Genomic DNA, 25,402 nt, shown 5'->3' on the forward strand with positions numbered 1-25,402 from the left:
TTGTAATATAATAAAATACTCTAAGCCAGTACCAGTGGCTTACACCTCTAATCCTAGCTATTAAAGAGGCTAAGATATGAGGATCTCAGTTCAAAGCCAACATAGGCAAGAAAGTCTGTGATACTCTTATCTCTACTAAACTACCCAAAAAGCCAGAAATGGGACTGTGGTTCAAGGAGTAGTACCCTAGCCTTGAGCAAAAAAAAGCTCAAGGACAGTGCCCAGGTCCTATGTGTTCAAACTCCAGGACTGGCTCAAGGACAATGCCCAGGTCCTGTGTGTTCAAACTCCAGGACTGGTGTGCTCTCTCTCTCTTTCTCTTTCTCTCCCTCTCTCCCTCTCTCCCTCTCTCCCTCTGTCTCTCTCTCTCTCTCTTTCTCTCTCTCTCTCTCTCTCTCTCTCTCTCTCTCTCTCTCTCTCTCTCTCTCTCTTTCTCTCTCTCTCTCTCTAACTCAACAACTGAAGACAACTTTTTTTGTGTGGGTCCAATATTAAAGAAGGGCTCAACTGAGCAGTTTTCCCTTAAGATCGATTATAGAGTTGCAGTCAAATGTTTCTAGGGCCACAGTCACTTAGAAGCTCAGCTGGTGAGGGCTGGCAGTTGATGCTAGTTTTCACTGAGGTTGTCAGAGCATATTACCTTTGCAACAGGCAATCTTTGGGTACTCAGGCTTCTTACAAAAGGGAGCATCCCAAGAAAACAGGCAGAAACTTCTTAACATTTTATGTCTAGCCTCAGAATTCAAACTACCTCCTTTCTCCCTTTATTAGAATTTCATTATGTCTCCAGATTATAAAGAACCTACTGCTCAATGGGATAAGTGACTGAGAATTTGGGACTCATATCTTTAGAGTACCACACTGATACTAGTTGCTATAACAACTGACCATCTAAATTTTAGTGGCTTAACAACTGACAAGTTGATCTTTCATTAATTTTAGACATTGCCAAATGCAATATCATCTAGGCCATCCACTGCTCATTCTTACTTAGAGGACTCTGAAGGTATCCACTTTGGTCATAGTCTTTTTCCCTCCTTGTCTAAGCAGTAATTTCATAACCTCAGAGCCCTTCTACCTTTGAGCCCTACCATGCTTCTGCACAGACATCTACAGTTGTAATTCTTCTCCACATTCAAAAGGGAAAGGCACATGGAGCATCCTACATGGGAGGGACATAGGGACCAGATGATACATATCTCACCTCCAACCTTATTATATCCTAGCTGAATTTGGTCAACATGGCCATCTCTAGCTGCAAGGGAGGCTGGGAAACAAACTGACCATGAGTCTGGGCCACATAAATAAGTACAGACTGGTTTATTTTCTTTTATTTTTACCTGTCTTAATGTGTTCTGGTTCCTTTGCTATTGGCAGTCTACAAGTTAGGTGTGAGTCTGGGTGCTGTTTCTATCCATAATTCCTTTGTAAGTCAAAGTTCAGATGTTGGCTGTGCATGTCTGTTTTTGCAAAGTTTGGAATGAAATACTACAAGAAACCAGGGGAATTTGGCTGTTCTATTCCTGACTATCCACCCCTGTTTCAATACCATTTTCCACTGTAGAAGCCAACAAAATCCTGCATCAGCACCTCGGAGCCCCTGAAGAGCGTCTTGCCCTCCACATCCTCAGGACTCAGGGGCTGGTTCCTGAACATGTGGAAACAAGGACTCTGCACAGCACCTTCCAGCCCAATATCTCCCAGGTGAAGACCCATCATCTACACCCCAAATGTAGACATAAATTTGCCTCTGGAATCATGCTTAATACTTTAGATACACAAGTGACAGAAGTAAGATGCACATTTGCTTCATCTCAAAGAGATTTATTGTAAGAGTGTTTAGGAACTCACTAAATCCCAACATGAGATTTTGATCCAGAACAAACTTAAACCAGGGCCTCCTTCTATCTGTTATCTCTTACTTTTTTTTTTCTCAGAGTCTATTTAATCTTCTCTCTATGTGTGATCACCTTCCTGTGAGCTTCAATGCTATGACCAGTCTCAAGTATTTTGGGGGTTTCAGTGTCGCCCCATCTGTTTCTAAATGTGTAGGGATTGTTTGTCTCAGCATCCCAGTTGTCTACTAATGGACCACCAGTAACCAGAAGAGCAGGATCGGGAAAAGTAACCAAGTGAGCTTGACCTGGCTTGGGGAAGTTGTGCTATCTGGAACTGAAGAGTCATGGAAGCAGCCTCATAGCACCCATGAGGGCAGATCGCAGGAACTGTGCACCTCGTGATGGGGACTAGTCAACTTCCAGGAAATGGAAAACAGTTTTCAGAGAAACAGCATAAGACACAGCCAATGGCAGATAATCAACATTGTTATTGATTGTAGGTCTGGACCACAAGTATTTGGATTCACTAGGCCTATGAATGTGGATTTTAACCAATACCTGGAAGATGTTCTGATTGCAGATGGCTGGGGTGGTCATACTTCAAGAAGTAGTAATCTATTGTTAACACTTAACAGAATTAAGAGTACAGGCAAAAGTTATTACTAAGGTATTACCATAAGTGACCTGACTTAACTGCATCAATTGGATACTTCTTGTTTTATTTTGTGCCACATTTCCATTTCTTCCTATTCCGATTCTTCTGTCTTCCACTAAAGAGCCTACTCATCCCTGCTCTTCCCTCTTACCCCTCACTTGTAGAAAGAAAGGACAAAGTAAGGAAGAGTTCTGCCTGGGAACCCACCAACCACCCACTACTTCTGTTTACAGCATTAAACACAGATCGTGGCTAGGTTTTAGAGACACCTGGACTCCTGATGTTCTGAAGCATGCCTGATGTATTGTAGAGCCCTGAGCCACTGAGATTAGTGGGAAGAGAGTCTGGATCATAGTAAAATATATCCCTTTTCAAGAGCTCCATGTAATTCATTTAGATAGCAATGCATTAGGAAGCCAATCTAGTGGTTTCTTTGGCAACCTTCTTAAAAGACCAGTCTGTTTTTGTCTGAAGTCAGTCTACAGAACATCCAAAAGTAGTTTGGAGACTATAAATTGGTTTGTATGGTTGATATAGTTTTGAAAAGGCATTTCTAGCCTGTCTGGCAGAACATTCCAGTCAAATGGATGGGTTCAGTTCATTACAGCCAAATAGTGGAGCAGGACCTCACCAAGATGGTGGCACAATTATCCATCCATGTCTTCACTCTTACCTTTCTGTGAGCCTCACCCTAGGTGGTAGACATTGGTGAGTGGATGACAGTAACATTCTTATTGTTTTTTTCCCTCCTTCCATGTTGTACATTTTTCCTTTACAAAGAAAGTTAAATGCCATTTAACTGATTTTTTTTTAATCTTGAGGGGAAATGGAAACTCTGTTGGGTGTCACCAAACAAAATAGACCTGTGACAAAAATTAGAAGGACAATATCAGGACTTTTAGAGTACAAAGGACCAAATTATACATTTCTGTGGGCGTGTGTTTTTGTGTGCATGGTGTAGGGGTTGCCTTGGCAATGAGATTCACCTCAGTTTATTAACCAGGGGAAGCTCATGAGGGCTGTGAGCAAAGTGGGCACAAGCCACCTTCTGAGAACCCTAGGTAAGAATGGGCAGTGGTAGCATAGATGATGTTGCAGATATGAGATTTATCTTGGCTTGCTCTTCTACTTTACCAATTGCTTTCCACAGGGACCTCACAATTAGCAATCCTGAAGAAGTAGTACCATTTACACACTATTACAGAAAGTTATAATTTTTTCTACCCATAGTAGAACTTGAATTCTCTTTCCATTTTTGGTTGTCCTAGGGAAAACTTCAAATGTGGGTAGATGTTTTTCCCAAGAGTTTGGGGCCACCAGGACCTCCTTTCAATATCACACCACGGAAAGCCAAGAAGTAAGTAATCTTGGAATGTTGCTACTTGACTGGGGACTTGGTCCAGAATCAGAACAAAGTACCTTCACAATGTACCCCTTGTAGGTACTACCTGCGAGTGATCATCTGGAACACCAAGGATGTCATCCTGGATGAGAAAAGCATCACGGGAGAGGACATGAGCGACATCTACGTCAAAGGGTGAGAAGAGCATGCTGGGAATGAAATGGATTCCCATTCACTGACAATGCTTTGGATAGTCACTCTAGGATTCATGGTCATTTGAAGCTATTTTATATAACTGATGTGTTCTGCTTAGGCAGCTTCAGGAAAATGCAAGCGAGGCTCCTTAAATTCAGCAAGAGTATTTAGTAACTGTGAGAATGGACTAATGTAGATTGTCTGAAGCTTCTTAAGCAGATGTGTTATTGCTGAGACTTTTGCTAGGGTCTTTTCATTCCTCTTTGATATTCTAGAAAACCAGCCTTAGAAACACAGTAAAGCATTTAAAAATTCTTTTTGTAAGCATTTCATTATTAATAGCCAATGCCCATGGGTATCATGAGACACTGACCCTGACAGATTGTGCTCGATATTGACAGTGCCTGTATCCAATATGAAAACATCATGCTGGTTCTTATTTTCATTAAGATGTTCAGAACTCTGTGTCATATCTTGCTATGCCTCAGTCAGACTTTGAAGTCTTCTGTCTGAGTTGGAATTCTGGTACTTCTCCTATTAGCAGAGCAAAGCTATATACTCAGTGATCCTCTTCTATGGATCAAGGACAATAAGAATGCCTTTTTCCTTAGGATAGCCAACAGATTTAACTACTCAAAGCATTTAGGATAGCATCTGGCAGGTGGTATGCATTGGTTGAGTGACAGCTAGAATTCACCTAGTCCACGTGGTCTGAGATTGGCACCTTGATAAGACTTTTTGAAAAATAATATATTCATAAAGTTTCACTTATGATCCCAAGTGGCCTTCAATCAACTTGGTTAAAGACATAATGACTATCATTTAGGCTTGCTCTAAACAGAGAAGGTTTCATCAAGTTCTTCATTATTATTTCTCAGTCTAGAATCTCATTACAATTCCCCAAGGAACACTAATCCTGGCTAATTATATATATGCAAATTTATTTGACTATCATAGGCATTATTGATTTTTTTTTCAAATCAAGGAAACAAACTTAGGTAATATTGGACTGAGAGAACACTCTGTTAATCAAAGAAAAAGTACCATGTAAAATTTAGAATTCAAATATAAATACTAGGGTGCTCACTTAGCATGCTTGAGGGTTAGTGTTTGATTTCCTATGGGAGGGAGGGAAGAAGAGAGGAAGAGTAAATCTAAATGTCATATAAAAATGAATCATGCATCATTACCATGCCTAGACGTGCACACATGAGCATTACATACATGCATATGTGCCAATACATATAACTAAAAGTATTTCTGCTTCACGTCTCTTAAAGGTAAAATGTGAACGATTCAATAGAAAGGAAAGAGCTTCAGAGAGTGAGAAATCTGGGATAGGTTGAGGCTGATGCTTTAGGATAGGTTGGGAGGTCAAAAGTAAGAGAATGTGAACTCTCTTCAATGAGTTAGTCTCCAAGTTGAAAAAAGTTCACAAAAAGAATCCCCTTTCCCCCCACCCTCACTTTCTGTCTGTCATGACAGAAATCCAACCCAAGCCTTCTCCAATGCTAGACAATTTCTACCACTGAGCTTCATCTTCCAGTACCAGGAATCTTTCCATTCATCTGTCTAGTCAGTGAGTTGACAAGCAGAAGGAAAAGCTCTTGTCATTGTTTGATATGACCACTATTCCTAGGAATAGGATTCTGGGTTAGCAAGTGACATTTTAGTTGTCATGGTCATTTGAGGCTGAGTAGATCAGTCTGGGAGTGATACTTAATTGTTTGTTATTTGTTCCGTGCCCTGTGTGTTCTCTCTGGAACTCCATTTCCTTATCTGTGAACTGAAATTAGTTTTCCCAGTCCTGTGGAGGACAAAACGATGCATGCTAATCTGTTTCCTAAATACTAGTCATCACCATGACTGAAACATGCTCTCCTTCCCACTCTGCTTAACCAGAGGACAGGTAGGAGGCCAGGTTCAGAGCTTCACAGCAAGGCCAGTCTCCTGCCTCTGAAGTCCAGGAACCAATATTTTGATATGTGCCCTAGTGATTCACATGTACTGGGACCACTTTGTCATCCTTTGGTACCCAACCATGAGTCTTGTCAGAAGCAGGAAGATATGAAAATAACTTCCTTACAGGCACATTCATTCATTCATTCCCAATACATTTTTCTAGTCCCTACTATGTGCCAGGAATGCACAAATGAAATTATTTAGAACATTAAAAGATGCTGAGCCCAGGTGCTGATGGTTCACAACTGTTATCCTAGCTAGTCAGGAGGCTGAGCTCTGAGGATCATGGTTCAAAGCCAGCCCTGGTAGGAAAATTCATGAGACTCTTATCACTAATTAATCACAGAAAAAGCTGGAAATGGCATTGTGGCTCAAGTGGTAGAGCAACAGCCACTCAGGGACAGTGCCCAGGCCCAGAGTTCAAGCCCCCCTACTGGCAAAAACAAACAAAGATGCTGAGTACTGAAGACTCACATCTGTAATCCTAGCTTCTTGGGAGGCTGACATCTGAAGATGGTCAAATCCAACCTGGGCAGGAAAGTCCATGAGACTCTTTGTCTTGATTTACCACCAAAAATCCAAAAGTGGAGATGTGGCTCAAGTGACTGCCTTGAATGGAAAAAAGCAAAGAAGAGTGCCAGGCCCTGAGTTCAAGCCCCAGAACTGGTTCACACACTCACACTAAGATATTATTGCAATGAATGCTCATAGAGAGGCATAAAGAAATAATAGCTTATAGATATCTTCCTTGCTGGTCTCATTAATAAGATCTCAGTGAGTTTAAAAAGGAAGCTGCAAGATAACTTGTTTATACTTGTCTGTTGTTATTTGCCTAAATAAACTACAGGAAAGGAAATGCTATCATTTCCAGCTAACTCATGTTCATTGAGCCTCTCAGCCATGGTGACAGACACTAATGAGTCATACTCGTGAAGACTAAAATCCTAGCTAACAAGCTTCAGTGTACTCAAAATAGAAGCTACAGTGTTGATATTTTCCAGAAAATTTCACCTTAGCCCTGTTAGCTGAAGTCTAAAGGGTTTCCTGCTTTGGTTTTAGAGGAATTATATTTTATTTGGCTACAATCTGTGTTGGATGCAATGGTACACCTCCCTTTCATAAATCACCCCCCCCCCCCCCCGCTTGCAGAAAACTGGAACTTTCCCAAGAAAAGTGCATTAATTCTCCTTGCTCTTCAGGTCCTCTAATCACTGCACAATTTTGCGGCTGGATTACTTGTCAATCAGATCAGGCTAAGTCTGTTTGCCTCTACTTTTCAGCTGGATTCCTGGCAATGAAGAAAACAAACAGAAAACAGATGTCCATTACAGATCTTTGGATGGTGAAGGGAATTTTAACTGGAGATTTGTCTTCCCGTTTGACTACCTCCCTGCTGAACAACTCTGTATTGTGGCTAAAAAGGTGAGCCATGAGAGCTGCCGGTAGGAAGCGAGGTACTCTGAGTCCGCCCTTCACTCAGAACCTCAAAGAAAGTCGGAGGAGCGCAGGCTCACGCAGTGCACACGTCCAGGTGGTGAGCCAGAGCGGGGAGGTGGGGCTTCATTCAGGCGAGCCCTTAGGTACAGCCAGCCACCTTTCCTGTTTCCCCACAACTAGGTAGACCTGACCATGCCTTGACTCATACAGCATGAGCTCTACACAACAGCCGACAGAGACATAAATCAAAACTTGCATGGGTTTCATAGCCCAAAGGGCCAAACCTTCAGAGAGAATATTCCTGAAATATGAAAAATAAAAAAGAACCCCATGCTTCTCCTTCACATTTCCAAAGCCTTGAAGGATTTCTCTGTCTGCTGGTACCGCGGCACTTAGGGCTCTCTGGCTAGGGATGTATTATTCTTGGCTATAATTCTTTCTGGGCAGAGGCAGGGACCAGAGGTGAGAACTTAAAAGAGACTTTGCTCACCCACCCTGTCCCTACCTACCTTGCATGGGAAGGATCTGAGGATTCCAGGTGACCACATGTATGGTTTTCAATAGCCAAAAATGCAAAGATCCTTTCCATGCAGAATCTGGGCCTCAGTCCATAAATGGGAGGTCTACTCAGACATCCTAGAGGTGGGTAGAAGAATGCTGAGAAAATGCTCTCAGAAGACTGGCCTACAGTGATTGGTATTAGGATAATTCCTATCAGCCATGATGGTTTGGGGAGGACCTGGTGATTAATCTCTCACCAACCTCCTGGGGTGGCAGCAGGAAGTCCTTACTGATAGGAACTTGGAAGAAAACTTGCTGTTTAAGAAATGCATGGGATATCTTTTTTTGTCACCCAGTAGGTGTCCTTCTTAGGGAATCCTGATGGCCCTCCGTACACAGTCGGGTAGAAGAATGGGGCCAAAGGGATGAGTATAGGCGGGGGATGAGATGAAGGGCCCTATGTTTTGATGTTGTCTGTGTCTTTCAGCGTCTAGATCATTTGTTCTGTCCTATGTCTTGTCATTTTAGGAGCATTTCTGGAGTATTGACCAAACTGAATTTCGAGTCCCACCCCGACTGATCATTCAGATATGGGACAATGACAAGTTTTCTCTGGATGACTACTTGGGTATGGCATATATTTGGATAATCTTCTCTACTTGGAATTAGTGAAATCAGTTAAAACTTGGAGGCCATCATTTGAATTTCTACTGCTCATCGGTAGTGAGAGGGGCAGTGGGATGCCTGCTATCTGGATGTCCTGCCTATTCTGGAAAGGTTCACACCCTCTGCCGACTCTCTGTGATTTGTGGATTCTCACCCCAGTTGAAGGTGCAAATTCGACTCCCACTCTTCGGCCCACTATGGCTCCTCATGCAGGATGTGTTGCCTTGCCTTTCATACTACCTTCAGTAGACCCATGAGAACTGATCTTTCACAATTGCACTTTGGCCTTCTACTCAGCTGGCATCTCAAACTTATTATGACTAAACTCACTCTCAGCCTTGCTTCCCTGACCTCATAGCTGCAATCCAATGACTGTTTGCTGCACAGCCCTCTCCCCCATTCCTCTGTGGTCTCTCCTCTCTTTTCCCCACACTCACACTAGACCCTCAGCTACAATTCACTTTATCTTTTCCTTACTTCAGCTTGCTAGTTCTGATCTCATTTTCTTGTAGCGATTGTTGCACGTGGTCCCTGACTATTCTGACTGCTTTCATCTTTGTCTGCCAGGACTTTCCTGGCCTAGAAAAAGCCTATCACGGGCTGTACCTCATCCCTTCACAGAACCTAAAACAATCTTCAACACAGTTCTTGCTTAGCTGATACCCTATGGCTTGAGCCATGTCTTCACTTTCAGCTTTTTGCTGGTTAATTGGAGATAAGAGTCTTGATGTATCTGCTAGGGCTAGCTTTAAATCTCAATTCTCAGACCTCAGCCTCCTAAATTGCTAAGATTATCGATATGAGCTACGAACGTTGGCTCTAAAACCATTCTTTTGACTTAGTGCCTGATAAGTATGGAGAAAACAAGTAAGTGTATAAGAATATAAACTTATAAAGCATGTGGGTTTAAAAAATCCAGAATAATAGAGGTTTTCCCTTTAGAATTTAAATATAATAATGATAATAAATAAAGGAGGTTAACCATAACTCAAAATGACTAGTCCGTCACCAAAAGACCAAGAGGAAAGATGAGATAAAAGCAGGCAAAGGCTCCAAAAAAAAAAAAAAAGCCAGTGTAAACTATAGTTTATGGATCTGAGATATGAAGAAGGAAAGTCTCTGCTACACCTTCTTTGTCACTGTCAATCTTGACCAGACTCTGGTTCTGTAGACTTGACTCTATAGCAGAGTCACCTTTTTCTTAAGAAGAGGGCTCCTAAAAGTTTCCAAGTGCACATGACACCTTTTTCTTACGGTGATACATTTGCTGAAAGGTTAACATCTCCCACAAACTCAGGGAGTAGGTGTTTCTCCAGATACTGACTCGGGCTCTTCGTTCCTGGTGAGGATTATCTTATGTTCCCTCAAGATCCTGTTTGTGAGGTTACTCAGGGAGAGACATGACCATGAAGGTTCCATGGAGCTTCCTACATTGCAAGTATCAGTTGTCTTTACCCAAAGCCAAATGATGTTTCTGTTCATGGCAGCTCAGAACCAAAACAAGCCAATTGCAGATATCTAGGCCCTGAGCTCCGTGGAAATTGGGTGTGTCAGTGTTCAATGGCTATGAGTTTATAGAACGCTGTTTATGCTTGTATCTTTGAGGATAAAACAAAATATGTAATCCTCTGAGAGAGACAAATGGACAAATATTTCGTCTGCCATTTTCCATCCTAATCTGGAAAGAACTGAAACATTAACCTTTGATTAGATCACCCATCACCTGCTCAAAATCATTGTCGGCTTCTCCTCTGACAAGAACATTTCTTTGCTCATGAGCAATGGTTGATCCATTTGAAGCTTATTTAGACTTAATGTTTCCTTGGCTAGGTTTCCTGGAACTTGATTTGCATCACACCATCGTTCCAGCAAAATCATCAGAGAAATGTAATTTGGACATGATTCCAGACCTCAAAGCCATGGACCCCCTTAAAGCTAAGACTGCCTCGCTCTTTGAACAGAAGTCCATGAAAGGATGGTGGCCTTGCTACGCAGATAAAGATGGCTGCCGTGTGCTGGCTGTATGAGTATTTCCTGGTTGGGGTAGGGATGGGCTATTCCTTTGATCTGTTAGGTTTTATCCTTTGTCAATAGGTTTACTCCAGATAAGGAAATCTTAAAGTGGGATTATAAGAAAAGGTGGGAGACACTATGAGCACATAAAGAATTGGTGGAAGGGGGAAGAAATCGGGACAGTCAATAAAACCATGAGCCCAAGTGTTGCTTTTCTGAATAGCTCTCCTTCAGCAGGAGATTGAAATACCCTGAGCTCCCAGTGCAATTCAATATAGGAAGAACTTCATATCTGAGCTTTTCTGATCTTAAAAAAAAAAAAAAAGTAAAGAAAGCAGGGAGTGCTGAATAAGAACATAACATACAAGAATCCTAGGGGATTCAAGTTGTTTTGATATAGAAACAGTAGTATAGATCACCATTTCACAAAGGACCACCTAATGAATGTGTTATGTATGATTATTATTAGCATTTATAATCACTGAATCAGATAATATGCTAAGTACCTTACATTCCTAATCTCATTTTTAAAGCATTTGTCACAAATATGAATGAAGTACATATGAATGGTATGTATGAATAAAATATTAATGGGGTTCAATATGGCATTTTCATACATGCATGTGACATACTGATCAAATTCACTATCCCTTTCCCCATCTGTTCCCCCCTTTCTAAACTCTAGTAAGTGAGTCTTCTACTTTCAGGTTGACTTTCCTAGCTTCCATATGAGAAAGCATGTGGTACTTGTCTTTCGATATCTGGCTTATTCATCCCCCAAAGTTTCCTTGTGACATCTGCAGTCCCTGGCTCTCTCCACCCCAGCCCCAGGAAACCATTGATCTTCTTGCTGTCACTATAGATCAGTTTGCACATTATAAGACTTAATTGTGTTGACAACCCTGTGAAGTACATATTATCATCATTCTATACCTTCCAAACAACAGTCTTGGAAAGATGGAACAATTCGTTAAAGCCAGACACCGGGCCTGTGAGCCTGAAAGCATTTGAGCCTCCTGTGCCTAATGAATGTCAGCTTCCCGTCGCTGTTGGAGACCTAGTAGTCTCTGCTAGATTCTAGGAAGTCAGTTAAGTCAGCTCTAAAGCGAGTGCCTTTCTAGACCTTTTTAAATTCTGCACACAAGTACTGCAGTCATACCTTCCTAGGATTCCATGAGTGTACCATAATATTACCCATTTAAAAGGGGTAACAGGGGCTGGTAGGGGTGACAGGTTCATTTATGGGCCTAGCAGCACGAGGACATCATTTACTCATTCATACACCCCTGCTTGCCTTGAGTCAGCCAATACACATCTAGTACCTACTAAGTGCTCTGTAGGAGTACAGTATAAGTACAGTGTTCCCTAGGCCCTGGTCTGTGGGAGCCGACAGCAAGTGCTCCGAACATGTTTGATATTGTCAGCAGCACAGAGATTAGTCTGGATCCCTGAAGTTACAGGAGATGTGTAAGACAGCAAGTAGACTGGGGTCCCCTAGCATTAGACAGGGACGCAGAGAATGAAAATGAGGGAAGAGGGGAAGCAATTTATTCCCGCATTTTCCCACATGGAGTCAGCTCAGAAACACACAGAAAAAGGAAATGGGAAGAAATCTCTTGAGGAAAATTTGAGGCAATCTAAGGATTGTTTTACAAGAATAAAAATCGTTGCTCGGGGAGTACTCTTTGGGTTGAAGTAAAAATATTTGTGAAACGTGATGTCGTGTGTTTAACCTGTTCTGCTTTACTGAAGGGGAAAGTCGAGATGACACTGGAGGTCCTCAATGAGAAGGAGGCGGACGAGAGGCCAGCCGGGAAGGGGCGGGATGAACCCAACATGAACCCCAAGCTGGACCCACCGAAGTAAGAGACCTTCTTTGTGCTCTACGTTGTCTGGTTCCCGCCCCCACCCCAAACACCTGCAGTCTCAAATCCCCAACTCCAATTGGCTTAATGAAATGGATTAGCTGTTGGCCTTCTAATTTTGTACTTAATAGTGGCTGCAGAAGGTGGGAAGAAGTGTGGTATGACCTCATTGTAACCATTCCCCTCCTCCATGAGTCCAAAGTTCGATGTCCTCAGCATCTTAGGAGGCTGGGATGTGGATCTGAGCCATTCTCTTCTCAGTCAACTATGTGTGGGGAATATTGTCTTTTTGTATGTGTCCTGGTACTGAATTTGAACTCAAACCTGGGCACTGCTCCTTAGCTTGTTTTTCACTCAAGGCCAGCACTCTATCACTTTAGCCACAGCACCATTTTCTTTTCCTTCCTTCCTTCCTTCCTTCCTTCCTTCCTTCCTTCCTTCTTTTGTGGATAATTGGAGTTAAGAGTCTCACAAACTTTCTTGCCCAAGCTGGCTTCAGAGATCCTCAGATCTCAGCCTCTGAGTAGCTAAGATGTCAGGCATGAGCCACCCATGCCTGAGACGGGCCTAAGTGTGGATAACGCCATTTCTCTCCATTGCAGCCGACCAGAAACCTCCTTCCTCTGGTTCACCAACCCATGCAAGACCATGCGGTTCATTGTGTGGCGCCGGTTTAAGTGGCTCATCATCGGCCTGCTCTTCCTGCTCATCCTGCTGCTCTTCGTGGCTGTGCTGCTGTACTCACTGCCGGTACGAGGCTCGGGCCTCCTGTCTGGGCTCTGTGTGTGTCCCCGTGCTCACTCACCTCATTTGTTCTTAGTGGTGGTCTTGTTCCAAGCCTTCCGCTTTGAAGAAAGTAAAGGAATGTGTTCATCTGAATTACAGGCAGCGTTGTAGCTGACCCTCTTCACTCTACACGTTCTTATTCCAAACCATCCTGCATTCCTACTTACTCTGGTAGTCAGAGATTCCCAGACTAAATTCTGTATGGAGTTCCCCCAAACTCGGAACTAGTTGACCTGCTAAATATTCATATTGAATACTGTTTTCTTACATTTTGTCTGTCACAATCTGTTCTCAGTCAGTGCCGATGGCTTACATCTGTAATTCTAGCTACTCAGTAGCGCAGTAGTTCACCATCTGCTCACAGGCAGCCTATGAACAAGTCCATACTGCGGAGGCAAGCTCTCAGAGCGATGTGGGCACAGAAGCCCTTGCTGGGGTGCTTTTCATGGGGAGATGGGGACACGATGGGTGCAGACATGATGATCCAGGCAGAGGAAACCAGGGACTAAAGCAAGGTGAGGGCCATAGGAACATTCAAAAGCCCTCGTCTAGTTCATGTCAATGGAAATAGATGAGTCTGTGGTTTGTAGCCCACAGCCACAGTAGCAGGTTTTTAACCTCCATTTTCCTTTTTCTTTTATATTTTTGTAGGTCATGGGGCTTGAACTCTGGGCCTAGGCGCCGTCCCTGAGCTCTTCAGTTCAAAGCTACCACCCTACCCCTTGAACCACAGTGCCACTTCAGTTTTCTAGTGGTTAATTGCAGATGAGAGTCACGGACTTTAGTACCCGGCTGGCTTTGAACCGTGATTCTCAGATCTCAGCCTCCTGAGTAGCTAGGATTATAGACATGAGCCGCTTCCTTTTTCTTTTTGTAAGAAAACTTGGCAACACTTTATTGAATAAGTAAGCAAGCAGGAAAGCAGAAAAAAAGCAAGAAAACATACACACAAAAAGGATGGGACACACTCTAACAGAGTGTGGGTGTTCTCAAGGAAAGACAGAGAGGTGCATATATCCATTTTTTCCTAGTATAATACCATAGTTTGTTAACTGCAAGTACATGCATGCTGTTTTCTCTTACAGGCTGTCTTGACCATTACAAAAAACTCTATATAGTTATTTCTTCTTCTTGATTCAGATCCTATGAGTATAAACCAACAAAGGAGGTGTTTTTCCAGAGCCATTTGGCAATGTCTGTGAACATTTCTGGGTATTCTGGGAGATCTATTGGTCTTCAGTAGTGGAATCCAGGGATGCTTCTGAGTATCCTGCCATGCAGGGGCCTCTGGCCAGGGAAATGTGGTTTGGTCCTATCTGTCAGCAGTGCCCAGACTGAAAACCCTAACATCCATACCCATGAATGGACATTGTCTCTGCTTCCTTTCCAGAACTATTTGTCAATGAAGATTGTGAGGCCAAATGAGTAATGAAAACCAAGACTTCTTTGTATGAGTCATCCAGCCATGGGGGAATTCTGCCTCTGTCCATGGACCAAATTCAAGTATGACCTCGTTAGTGTCTAAGATAACAGGCCAACAACACGTTATTCTACTTTATCCAGGCCCATTGTTTTCCACCAAGTCTAAATCCTGGAAAGTCAGGCCAACAAACAGCATTATTTTTTTTATTATCTTGTTATCTTTTGAAATATTAAAAGCTTTATTTTCTAAAGTTAACCATGTTTTTTCAGAATGTTTTTCAAGGTGGCTGGTTCCATTTAAACATTTTTTCATCTTTTTTTTTTTTTAATGTGTTGTTCATTCTGTGATTCAAGTATTTCTGGGAATTACTGCAATAGAATTTGAAAACTTATGTATCTTGATTTCATATACTTTTTATCTATAATCCAGAGGGAAAAAAGTGCAATCTAAAAATAGAATAGTTTAGAGTAGTTCTTATTTATGCTCACAACCACTATTATATTTTTATGCATAACAATAAGAGATTCTATCTGCAAATGCATATATAATGCAAATAAAACAGTTTGACTCTTTATATAGTGATTTGTGGTATCTATGAACCTAGTTGGAAGGAAGACATATTCTAGTTTCCTGGTCTCAGTGGCTATAATACTAAAAAATAAATTGGCTAATGATCAAATGCTAATACTGTCTTGGTACTGATAAATCACACCAGTAATCCTAACTGCTTAGGAGGCTGAGATCTGAGGATTGCTGTTTCAAGCCAGCCTAGGCAGAAAAGTCTCAGAGATTCTTATGTCCTATTAACTAACAAAATAATTATAAAAACGAAAGCCAGGCATGGTGTCTCACGCTTACAATCCTAGCTACTCAGGAGGCTGAGATCTGAGGATCAAGGTTCAAAGCCAGCCCATTCACAAAAGGACCTGAGACTCTTATCTCCAATTAACCTCTAGAAAACAGGAAGTGGGGCTTGGCTCACTTCCTGGGTAGGGCTGTAGCCTTGAGCTGAAGAGCTCAGGGACAACCCCCAGGCCCAGAGGTAGGGTGGTAGCCTTGAGCTGAAGAGCTTAGGGACAGTGCCCAGACCCAGAGTTCAAGCCCCATGAACCACCAAAAAAAAAAAATTATAAAAGGAGATGAAGCTATAGTTCAAGTGGTAGACCAGCTTTGAGTGAAAAAGCTAAGTGAAAACTGGAGGCCCTTAGTTCAAGCCCCAAGTGCAGGTATACACACACGTATGTACACACTCAGACTTAACATGAATTAATTTTAAGATACTGATTCTGTTTACAGCACCATTTTAAGTGCTTTATTATTAACTCATTGACTCTGCATAGTAAACTGTAAATTCAGACAACATCGCTGGCCTGCATTTTACAGTTGAAGAAAGCTAGAATTCTTTTGTACATGTATTGTTGTTTGAACTGAGTGTCTTGCTCTGGCTTGCTCTGGCTGACACTCTACTACTTGAGTCATACTCCACGTGTGGGTTTTTTGCTGGTTAATTGGAGATAAATCTGCCTGTGCTGGCTTCAAACTGTGATCCTCAGATCTCAGTCTCTTGAGTAGCTAGGATTTCAGACATGAGCCGTCAATGTCCAGCAATTCTTTTTGTGTGTGTGTGTGGGGGGGGTGTTTGTGGGGCTTGAACTCTGGGCCTGTGCACTGTCCCTGAGCTCTTCAGCTCAAGGCTACCTCCCCACCCCTTGGGCCTCAGCCCCATTTCCCATTTCCTAGTGGTTAATTAGAGATAAGAGTTTCATGATCCTTAGGCTGGCTTTAAACCGCTACCCTCAGATCTCAGCCTCCTGAGTAGCTAGGATTACAGGTGTGAGCCACCATGTCTGGCTCGTCAATTCTTTTTTTTTTTTTTTTTTTTTTTTTTTTTGCCAGTCCTGGGCTTGAGCTGAGGGCCTGAGCACTGTCCTTGGACTTTCTCAAGGCTAGAGCTCTACCACTTGAGCCTCAGCACCACTTCGGGCTTTTTTCTATGTATGTGGTACCAAGGAATTGAACCCGGGTCTTCATGCATGCTAGGCAAGCACTTTAACCACTAGGCCAAACTCCCGGCCCCTCGTCAATTCTTTTTAAGGTCTCTTAATTACAATAGTATGGTGTGAGTGGCAGGTCTGTTATGAGGAAGAGAGAGCAGGGTTGACCAGCTAATGAGAGATAAAAGCAGTACAATGTGACTGCAACCATCACCAAAGACAGCTGGTATGTTTTCTGGAACATTGTTCCGTGCTCAGCTACTATTTGAACTCTTTCATAGTTGGTATAACGCTGGCACAGACCAATCAGAATGGATGTCTCACTACAGCACACGGATATCAGCTATTTTTTAAAAAACATAGAATATTCATTGTTCATGCCAGCATATAGAAGGCAAGCCCTACCATCCACTCTCCACACTGGGGGAGCAGCCACCAAGTGGACAGGTGAATGTACCACACTGACCGGGAAGCCACTAGTGCAGGTCCTTGGAGCTCTCCGAGGCATAAAATCATTCCCCATAGACAGTACTGAGCAGGGCTTTTGGGGCAGAACTCTCCTTTCCTCCCCTCCCCCGGAAAAAAGCTTCATCTTGTCAAAAGATAATGGTCCCTGAATTGAAGTGGTTAGCCGCTTGGTGACCTATAAATGATAGCTAAAAGCTGGAACTAATCACAGTCCAGTCAGAGTGTCGCTTCACTGTGAATTAAGTAACACTTAGTCCTAACTGACTGGGGCAAGTGCCACCATTAACGCTGGAGCCTTCATTAGGAAAATAAATCTCCATCGATGCCACAGAGAGACAGGGAACTGAAAAACAAAAATGGGACAGGCCGACGCTTGATTTGGTTTTGTTCTTCGTTTTCTCATTTTAAGGCTAGACCATTTAAAATGCCACAGCAGACCTGCATGTTGGTTTAATTAAAGAGCTCTTTAAAAGATGGGGACAGGAAAGCCATTTTAGAACAGAGGAGCTGAGCTGTCTGGTTTTCCAGGTGCCAGCTGAGTGTCAGCTCCTCTGCCCCTCTGAGCCCATCTTGACTTAGAGTATTGTCAACTTAAAGGACTAGAGCTGGTTCGGTTTAACCAAGGAGCAGATAGTATTATAAACCCTAGAAAGTGAGACCAAATTCTATAAGTTGCTTGTTTCATTCAGGGAGAAAAGACAGTTACCAGGAAATTCAAGTTGCTACCATAAGGAGATGCAACAGTGGCTGTGATTTGAAACTGTAAAACCCTGACAGCTGACCTATTTCATGCCCCATAGCTTCTTGGGCCAGACTGACACATCTCCAATACCCTGGGTCATGTGCACACAGCCCCTGAGGGCTGATGGGAATTCCATTCACAGGAACGCTTGTGCAGTCTGCTCCTGTAGAATGAGTTCACCACCCCGTCGATATGTTGTAAATAGATTAAGCGCCCACCATCTTTGCAGCTGAATCGTATGTTTGTTCAGCGTTGAAAGAAACCCCCCTAATCTTACTTAGGTTCAACATGATGAGGTCTGAGGAAGATCAAAGGCAGACTCCTTTCCCCTTGGATATACATCCGTGAAATGAAATGCCAGAGTTCATGAAGTTCAAGGCAGACACGAAGGAAACATGTACCTTGGATAACTGAAAAACCTAACTGGTCAAAGGACATAATGAAACCGCAGGCCCACTGCATGGACGAGCTCACTCAGAAATCAGGGGCATGGATTTGCAGGAGAATGCACACGCCAGGGTTTTTAGCGCTCAGATACATCAAACCGACCAAAGAATTCATTATCATTTGAGCAATTCTCCTAGTGTCTATTGAATGCTTCTCAAAGCAAGCCCATTTTGCCAAAAAGGGTCTTAGAGTCCTTGACTAGTATTGATGAGTTCCTTCCCTGTGTTTTTACAAAATCTGAGAGCCAAAGCTCTAATCCTCTCCCATCATATTTCAGTGAGGTCCTGCCCAGGCAATTATCAGGAGGAAAGACCAGAAAGATCCAGCTGGACCCATTTGCAGCAGGCACGGCAGCCTCTGGAGTGAGGTTTCACCTGGGTCAAGGGGGATAAATGAAATAAATGATGGAATCCTGTCTTAGAGCAACAAAAGCAGGGGGCTGGGGGGATTCTAGGCGTCTGGAAGCTTATGAGCTCATCCCAGCTTGGTCATGATGCTCGCAAAGGAACCTCATGACTTGAGGTCTCTCTTCTCCGGGGCCTTGGTTCTCTCGTTTATGAAAGCAAGCATAGAATGCAATGGTCGGGTCTTGTCTTGCATCATTTAATGTTGCTACTTCTCAAGTATGAGGTTGGGACAGTGACTGTCTTCAAATCTCCATAGATTGTGGAGATGAAATGATTTAAAATCCACAAAGGTTTACTAGAACAGTGATTGAGATCGCCCTGACCATTATCATAAAAGGAGCCAAAGTGATAGACCGCAAAGGTCACAGATACAGTCCTACTTCGGGAATGTAACCTTAGACAATGATACAGATCTTTAAAGGCAGGGCTCAAGCAATAGAGCTCTTGCTTAATGAGCATGAGGCCCTGAGTTCAAACTCCAGCCAGCACTACCAAAAATAAGCAATAAAATGAGCAAATCACCATGAACCCCATATAAGGGCAATTTCCCTGTGTAAACTTAATTTTAAAAAGCAAGTAAAAAAAATGCTGAGAGTAGAATACAGCAATTCTCGAAGAGATTTTTTTATGTGTTGTGATTGTAGTAGCATGATTCATAATAGTCAAGAAGTAGAAGCAATCTACTGTAGATTTAATATGTGTCCTTCAGTATGAAAATTTGAAGGTTGAATTCCTAAGCCCCAGGGTGATGATAGGAGGAGAGGGAACCTGAAGGAAGCGATGAGATGGTTACTGTGGAGCCCTATAAGGGGTGTTAATGCCCTAGGGAAGAGGTCCAAGACAGGCCCTTCTCCTCTCCCACAGGATAGCTGGATACAGCAAGAAAATAGTCATCTGGCTAACTACTCAGTAGACTGAGATCTGAGGATTATGGTTCCAAGTCAGCCCGGGGAAGGAAACACCGTGAGGACTCTTATCTCCAATTAACCACCAGAACACCAGAAGTGTGCTGTGGCACAAAGTGATACAGAGCTAGCCTTGAGCTAAAGAGCTGAGAGACAGTGCCCAGACCCAGAGTTCAAGCCCCACAACTGAAAATAAAAAGCAACCAGGAAACAGCTTTCGTCGGACACAGAATCTGAGGGTACTGCAAGCTTCAACTTTGGAAACTCTGGAACTGTGATAGAAGTGTGTTTTGGTTATAAGTAGCTATGATCCTCTGTCCTATGAACAAAGACACAGGAGGCCAAGAGTTCTGCGGAACAGATTGTTGACTGTGTAAGGGGGCAGTAAGCCCAGGTCGCTATGGACCTTCACACAGATAATTTAGTACCCACTGGTCCTATTTGACCCAAACACCTTTATTTTTCTTTTCCAATAATTGGTGATGTTTAAGGATGGGAGAAATGGGGCTTGCCTAGCATGCATGAAGACCTGGGTTCGATTCCTCAGTACCACATACATAGAAAAAAAAGTGGAAAATGTTGCTGAGGCTCAACTGGTAGAGCTCTAGTCTTGAGAAAGTCCAGGACAAGACTCAGGCCTGAGCTCAAGCCCAGGACTGGCAAAAAAAAAAAAAAAAAAAAAAAGAGTTGGAGAAAATTATAAATTATTTTTTGGTTGGTTGGGTACAGTGCAGCATGTCTATAATACCAGCTATCAACAGGCAAAAATTAGGAGAATCGTGATTTGAGATTAATCTGGGGGGAGGGAGGGAAATTAGCAACATCCTACCTCAACTCATAAGCCTGGGTGTCACATGTCTGTCATTTTAGCTATAAGAGAAGCATAAATAGATAGGATCATGATCCAGTCTAGCCCCAGGGGGGGAAACATGCAAGACCTTATTGGGAAAATTAAGTAAAAAGGGCTCTGGGTATGGCTCAAGTAGAAGAACATCTGCCTCCTGTAGACCCTTTTCAGAATTCTAAAGAGAACATACAAATTAAAGCCCTAGTGAAAGCTGGATGCTGCTGGCTCACACCTGTAATCCTAGCTCCTGAGGAAGCACTGAGATCTGAAGACCGAGGTTCAAAGTCAACCAAACAGAAAAGTCTGAGAGACTCCTATCTAATAAACTACTCAGAAAAAGGCGAAATGGTGCTGTGGCTCAAGTGCTAGAGGGCCAGCCTTGAGCACAAAAGGACTCAGGGACAGTGCTCAAGCCCTGAGTTCAAGCCCCAGGACTAACAAACAAAACAACCACTACCAACAACAACAGGAAAGCCAAGCACTGGTGACTCATACCTGTAATCCTAGCTATTCAAGAGGTAGAGATCAAAGGATCATGATTGGAAAAGCCAGCCTGGGAAGAAAAGTTTAGTAGATTCTTATCTCCAATTAAACACACACACACACACACACACACACACACACACACACACACACACAGCCAAAAGTAGAAGCGTGGCCAAAAAAAAAAGTATAAAAAAAAGTGACTACTACAAAACCCTCAATGGATTTAAAATACCCTGAACAAGAAGATCCCAACCAGTACACTATAATCTATTAGTTCACCTCACAAAAAAAAAGAAAAAAAAAAAGCTCACAAAAAGGAAGAAAAACAGAATCAGCTCATAAAATAAAACTTTTCAAGATTAAGCAAGGGTAAATGAAGAAAAAGCAAATACGACCATTCCAAGTTGTTCAGCTTAAGGTTTAAGGAGCACTTGATGTAGGCAGGCTCACACCTATAATCCAAGCTATTCAGGAAGTTAAGATCTGAGGTTTGAAGGACTGAGGTTTGAAGCCAGCTCAGTCTGGCTTCAAAGAGTCATTAGCTTAGAGTCCCAGAGTCTCTAACCTCCAATTAACTACAAAAAAAACAAAAACAAAAACAGAAGTGGAATTGTGACTCAAGTAGTAGAACACTAGCCTTGAGAGAGGAAAAAAAAAAGCTCAAGGATAGCACCCAGAAACTGAGTTCAAACGTATGGACTGGCACAAAAAAACAAATAACAAACACACACACACACACACCTGGGAAGCTAAAGAAAAAATGATCATTGTTTTTTAACTAGGTTTCAGATCCTGGGGGCAGGGGGAGGGGCGGGGGGAAGAAGGGAGGAGAGAGAGGAGGGGGGGCAAACACAAATTAGTTCTTCTGCCAAAACAAAAATGTAGCACATATCTCCTCAGGGTCTGAGAACAGTTCTTGCTAAGTCCAACTCAGCATTAGTTGGCATTGTTGTGATTATCTATAGAGCCCAGAGAACTTATAGAAGCTTTTAATAAAAGCCAGAGCATCGTCGGAACCTGCCGTGCTTTGAAGGATTCTGTGGATGGCTGACATACATACAATGAGTCTAGCTTTTAAATTCTTTCCCAAATATTGTTCCTTTCCACTGGGCTTTTGTGAATGAGCTAGATGGAAAACAGATCAAAGCCTGCTCTCTGGGGAGCTCTGGCCTCCAAGTTCTTTGCTGGTAACTGGGGCTGTCCCTCTAAACCCATGTGTGCATGGAGATGGCATCCAAGGGTCACCCTGTAGGGAAGCCAGGCCTGTCTGTGCTCAGTGGGTCCTGCCAGACACTTGACTCAGTACCTGACTCTGTACCCCCTTGTCACTCCAGGATTGGTTCAAGCCCAGCCCCTGCTGCTCCAGAGGTTGAAACCAGCAGACAGCTTGATGGAGCTAAAATCTAATGTCAGTGATAGAACTGACAAGGTCAGACATCAGAACAAAGAAATCAGCACTAAGGACACAGAATGCTGGTCAGACTTTCTTTTACAGGACCCTGGGACAGTAACGGAGTAGCAACATGGAAAGAACCATGGGAAACGGTGGTACGCTATCACATGCATCACATCTCTAATTGAGTTGTTTTACTGGTTAATTCGTGATGGAATCTTGTTGACTTTTCTGCCTGGGCTGGTCTCAAACCTCAGTTCTCTGGATCTCAGCCTCCTGACTAGCTGGGATTACTGGCATGAGCCACTATTACCCAGCACTTCTATCTCTGTTGAACAGTTGTTTGTATCTTCGTAATTGAGCACAATGCCAAATTCATGCAGACAGGTTATACGTGTGTTTCCAGAAACTGGGGATCCAGCTCAATGGAGGAGGATTGGTCTAACATGTATGAGGTCCTGGGTTCAATAACCAGCATAGCAAAAACAAAAACATAAAACCCCATACATAAATGGGTGAATGAATGGGTAAATATAAAATCTCTATACTCAGTAGCTTTGCTTTGCTTTTTTTTTTTTTTTTTTTTTGCTAGGCTTGAACTCAGGCCCTGAGCACTGTTCTTGGGCTTTCTCAAGGCTGGAGCTCTACCACTTGAGCCTCAGCACCACTTCCAACGTTCTTCAAGCATGCTAGGTAGGCACTCTACCACTAGGCCTGCTCCTGGCCTGGTACTCAATAACTTTGACCAGCCTTCAAGATGCCCCCTGTCTGTTTGGAGAAGCTAATCATGAGACATGATGTCATCACGGCACAATGCATATGCCCCCTGACACCACCCCCCCCCCCACACCACTCCCAGGTTTCTGGAAGGGGAAGAGGAGAAAGAACTGAGAAAAGGAAAATGTGGTATCACGGCCAAGAGTTGGGTCTGAGCAGATAAACTGAGGGTAAATTCTGGTTCTCTCTCTTAAACAAACAAATAAACCACTTCCAGGCTTTCCAAGTTGGCCTCTGTCCCGAAACTACTAGGTGCCCTCCGGGTCCCTGGCATCCTGTCATGTGAGCACTGACTCATAACCAGGATTGATGCTTCAAGATGCCTGGCCAGGACCCTGGGGCATTAGCCTCCTGCAACAAATGGTGGCCTCAGGGACTGGGGCTGGGGTCACCTCCCCCTTCATGACACCTTTGGAGGTAGTGAAGGCCCGCTTGCAGCCTCAGACTGTACGGCATGAGGGCACAAGGGCTCTATGAGGCTGCCTCCCTGCCACCCGGTCATGACTATGCCAGCTACAGCATGCTACTTCATAGCCTACAACCACTCAAGGCCTTCCTCTGCAGCCCAGCCCTCATCTCTGACCTCTACACACCCATGGTGGCTGGCACACTGGCATGCCTGGGCACTGTGATTGTGGTCAGCCCCCTGGAACTTGCGCTGACTCAGCTGCAGGCTCAGCATGGGTCCAGGCTGCGGTGGCTAACGATGGCTGGCGCTCCCTGTGGTTAGGCTGGGGTCCCTCAGTCCTTCCAGATGTGCCCTTCTCAGCTCTCTGCTGCTTCAATTCTGAGCTGGTCAAGTGCTGGCTAAATAGGTTCTGACCAAAGGACCAGACATTTGTGGGTGTGAGCTTCGTGGCTGGTGGCATCTCAAGGGCAGTAGTTGCCACCCTGACTCTTCCCTTTGATGGGGTAAAGATGCAGCAGCAGGTCACAGCGGGAGTGGAGGCTGTAAGAGGGAAGCATTGATTCCACCTGACTGCTGCTGCTGTGGAGAATCCAGGCTGAATCGGGCACCAAGGGCCTCTTTTCAGGTTTCCTTCCCAGGGTCAACAAGGCCACACCCTTGTGTGCCATCCTGACCAGCACTTACGAGTTCGGCAAAAGTTCTTCCAGAGGCTCAATCAGGAGCAGCCGCTAGGTGACCGAGTGGCACCTAGATGCCCTTGCTTCTCCATAGATGGGGCAGAAGACTGAGCTAAGTGGCCTTTGCCTCAGTCCTGGGGAAGGGTGCCCTGCCCCTCCTTTTCCTTCCCTCCCAAGAGCACCAAGTAGCTTCCCCATCACCTAAGTCCTTCTCAGACACAGTGTGTTCTCCTTACCAAGACTGTCACTTTTCCCACCAAGTTCAAGGCCAAATCTGAAACCACCCCCATTTGTGCTCCCTCTGTTTGCTGTATCTGGTCTCCCAGTCCTGTTTCTAATATAAAGAAGATTATATATATACACACACATATATTTCAGGGCTGGAACTCAGGGTGTGAATGCTCACCCTATGTTTCTTTTGCTCAAGGCTAGCACTCTACCACTCAGCAATACTCTGGATTTATTTTTTGTAGTTTCCTGAAGAGTCTCACGGATTTTCCTTCCTCAGGTGGGCTTCAAACCTCAATCCTCAGATCTCAGCCTCCTTAGTAACTAGGATTACAGGCATGTGTCACTGGACCTAGGTGGTCTCAGTTCTTTCAATTAGCACAGTCCCTAAAACTCAATAAATGTGATTCATTATTTCTACTGAAAACTAGAAATAGATTAAGAATGGCTCTGAAAGCAGATCCTTTGCCTTGCAAAGGAACTATTCCCTCTGTGAACCAGCCAAGATTTCTGTGGGGGGGGGGGGGGGGCGAAATGTGTCACATTGTCTGTAATTCAAATAGTGTCCACAAGATGGAAGCAGTGGCTTCAGGTTCCCAGTTGACCTAAGGGGATTCCATTGAGTCTGCATTCCCCAAAGCCCCACCCCAGACAGGCATGTGTGGGGCATATTTTAAGTGGAAGGTGACCACCACCATATGTATAGGATGCCCTTCCTTCTGAATATTCTGGAAGTGTTTGCCTAGACAGACAAAAATGCCACAACCTGGCAGAAAAATTGGAAACCTCCACCCATCCACCTACCCATCCACCCACTTACCCATCATCCATCCATCCATCCATCCATCCATCCATCCATCTATCCATCCAACAAATCTGAGCTCCTGCTGCAACAAGACTCTTGCCCAGGAATAAAGCTGAGAGGGCTTGCTCTCATGA

At 43.6% G+C, this 25,402-nt stretch overlaps 1 protein-coding gene and 1 pseudogene across 1 annotated transcript in view; both read left to right on the forward strand.

Annotated features, from left to right (window-relative positions):
• Myof (myoferlin) overlaps nt 1-14,938 on the forward strand; it is a 124,590-nt gene extending 109,652 nt beyond the window's left edge. Inside the window, exons 46-54 of the mRNA XM_090346244.1 lie at nt 1,565-1,704; nt 3,762-3,850; nt 3,935-4,030; nt 7,273-7,414; nt 8,459-8,558; nt 10,427-10,617; nt 12,362-12,471; nt 13,077-13,224; nt 14,651-14,938. Coding sequence (XP_090202370.1) covers nt 1,565-1,704; nt 3,762-3,850; nt 3,935-4,030; nt 7,273-7,414; nt 8,459-8,558; nt 10,427-10,617; nt 12,362-12,471; nt 13,077-13,224; nt 14,651-14,689 — 1,055 coding nt within the window. The 3' untranslated portion in view covers nt 14,690-14,938. The remainder of the gene's footprint in view (nt 1-1,564; nt 1,705-3,761; nt 3,851-3,934; nt 4,031-7,272; nt 7,415-8,458; nt 8,559-10,426; nt 10,618-12,361; nt 12,472-13,076; nt 13,225-14,650) is intronic.
• An 8,520-nt stretch (nt 14,939-23,458) lies between these two features.
• Nucleotides 23,459-24,346, forward strand: LOC150054063 (mitochondrial glutathione transporter SLC25A39 pseudogene; annotated as a pseudogene).
• The last annotated feature ends 1,056 nt before the right edge of the window (nt 24,347-25,402 follow it).

The sequence above is a fragment of the Megascapheus bottae genome, chromosome 15, assembly GCF_031878675.1.
Source record: "Megascapheus bottae isolate mThoBot1 chromosome 15, mThoBot2.hap1, whole genome shotgun sequence".
NCBI classification, from domain to species: Eukaryota; Metazoa; Chordata; class Mammalia; order Rodentia; family Geomyidae; genus Megascapheus; species Megascapheus bottae.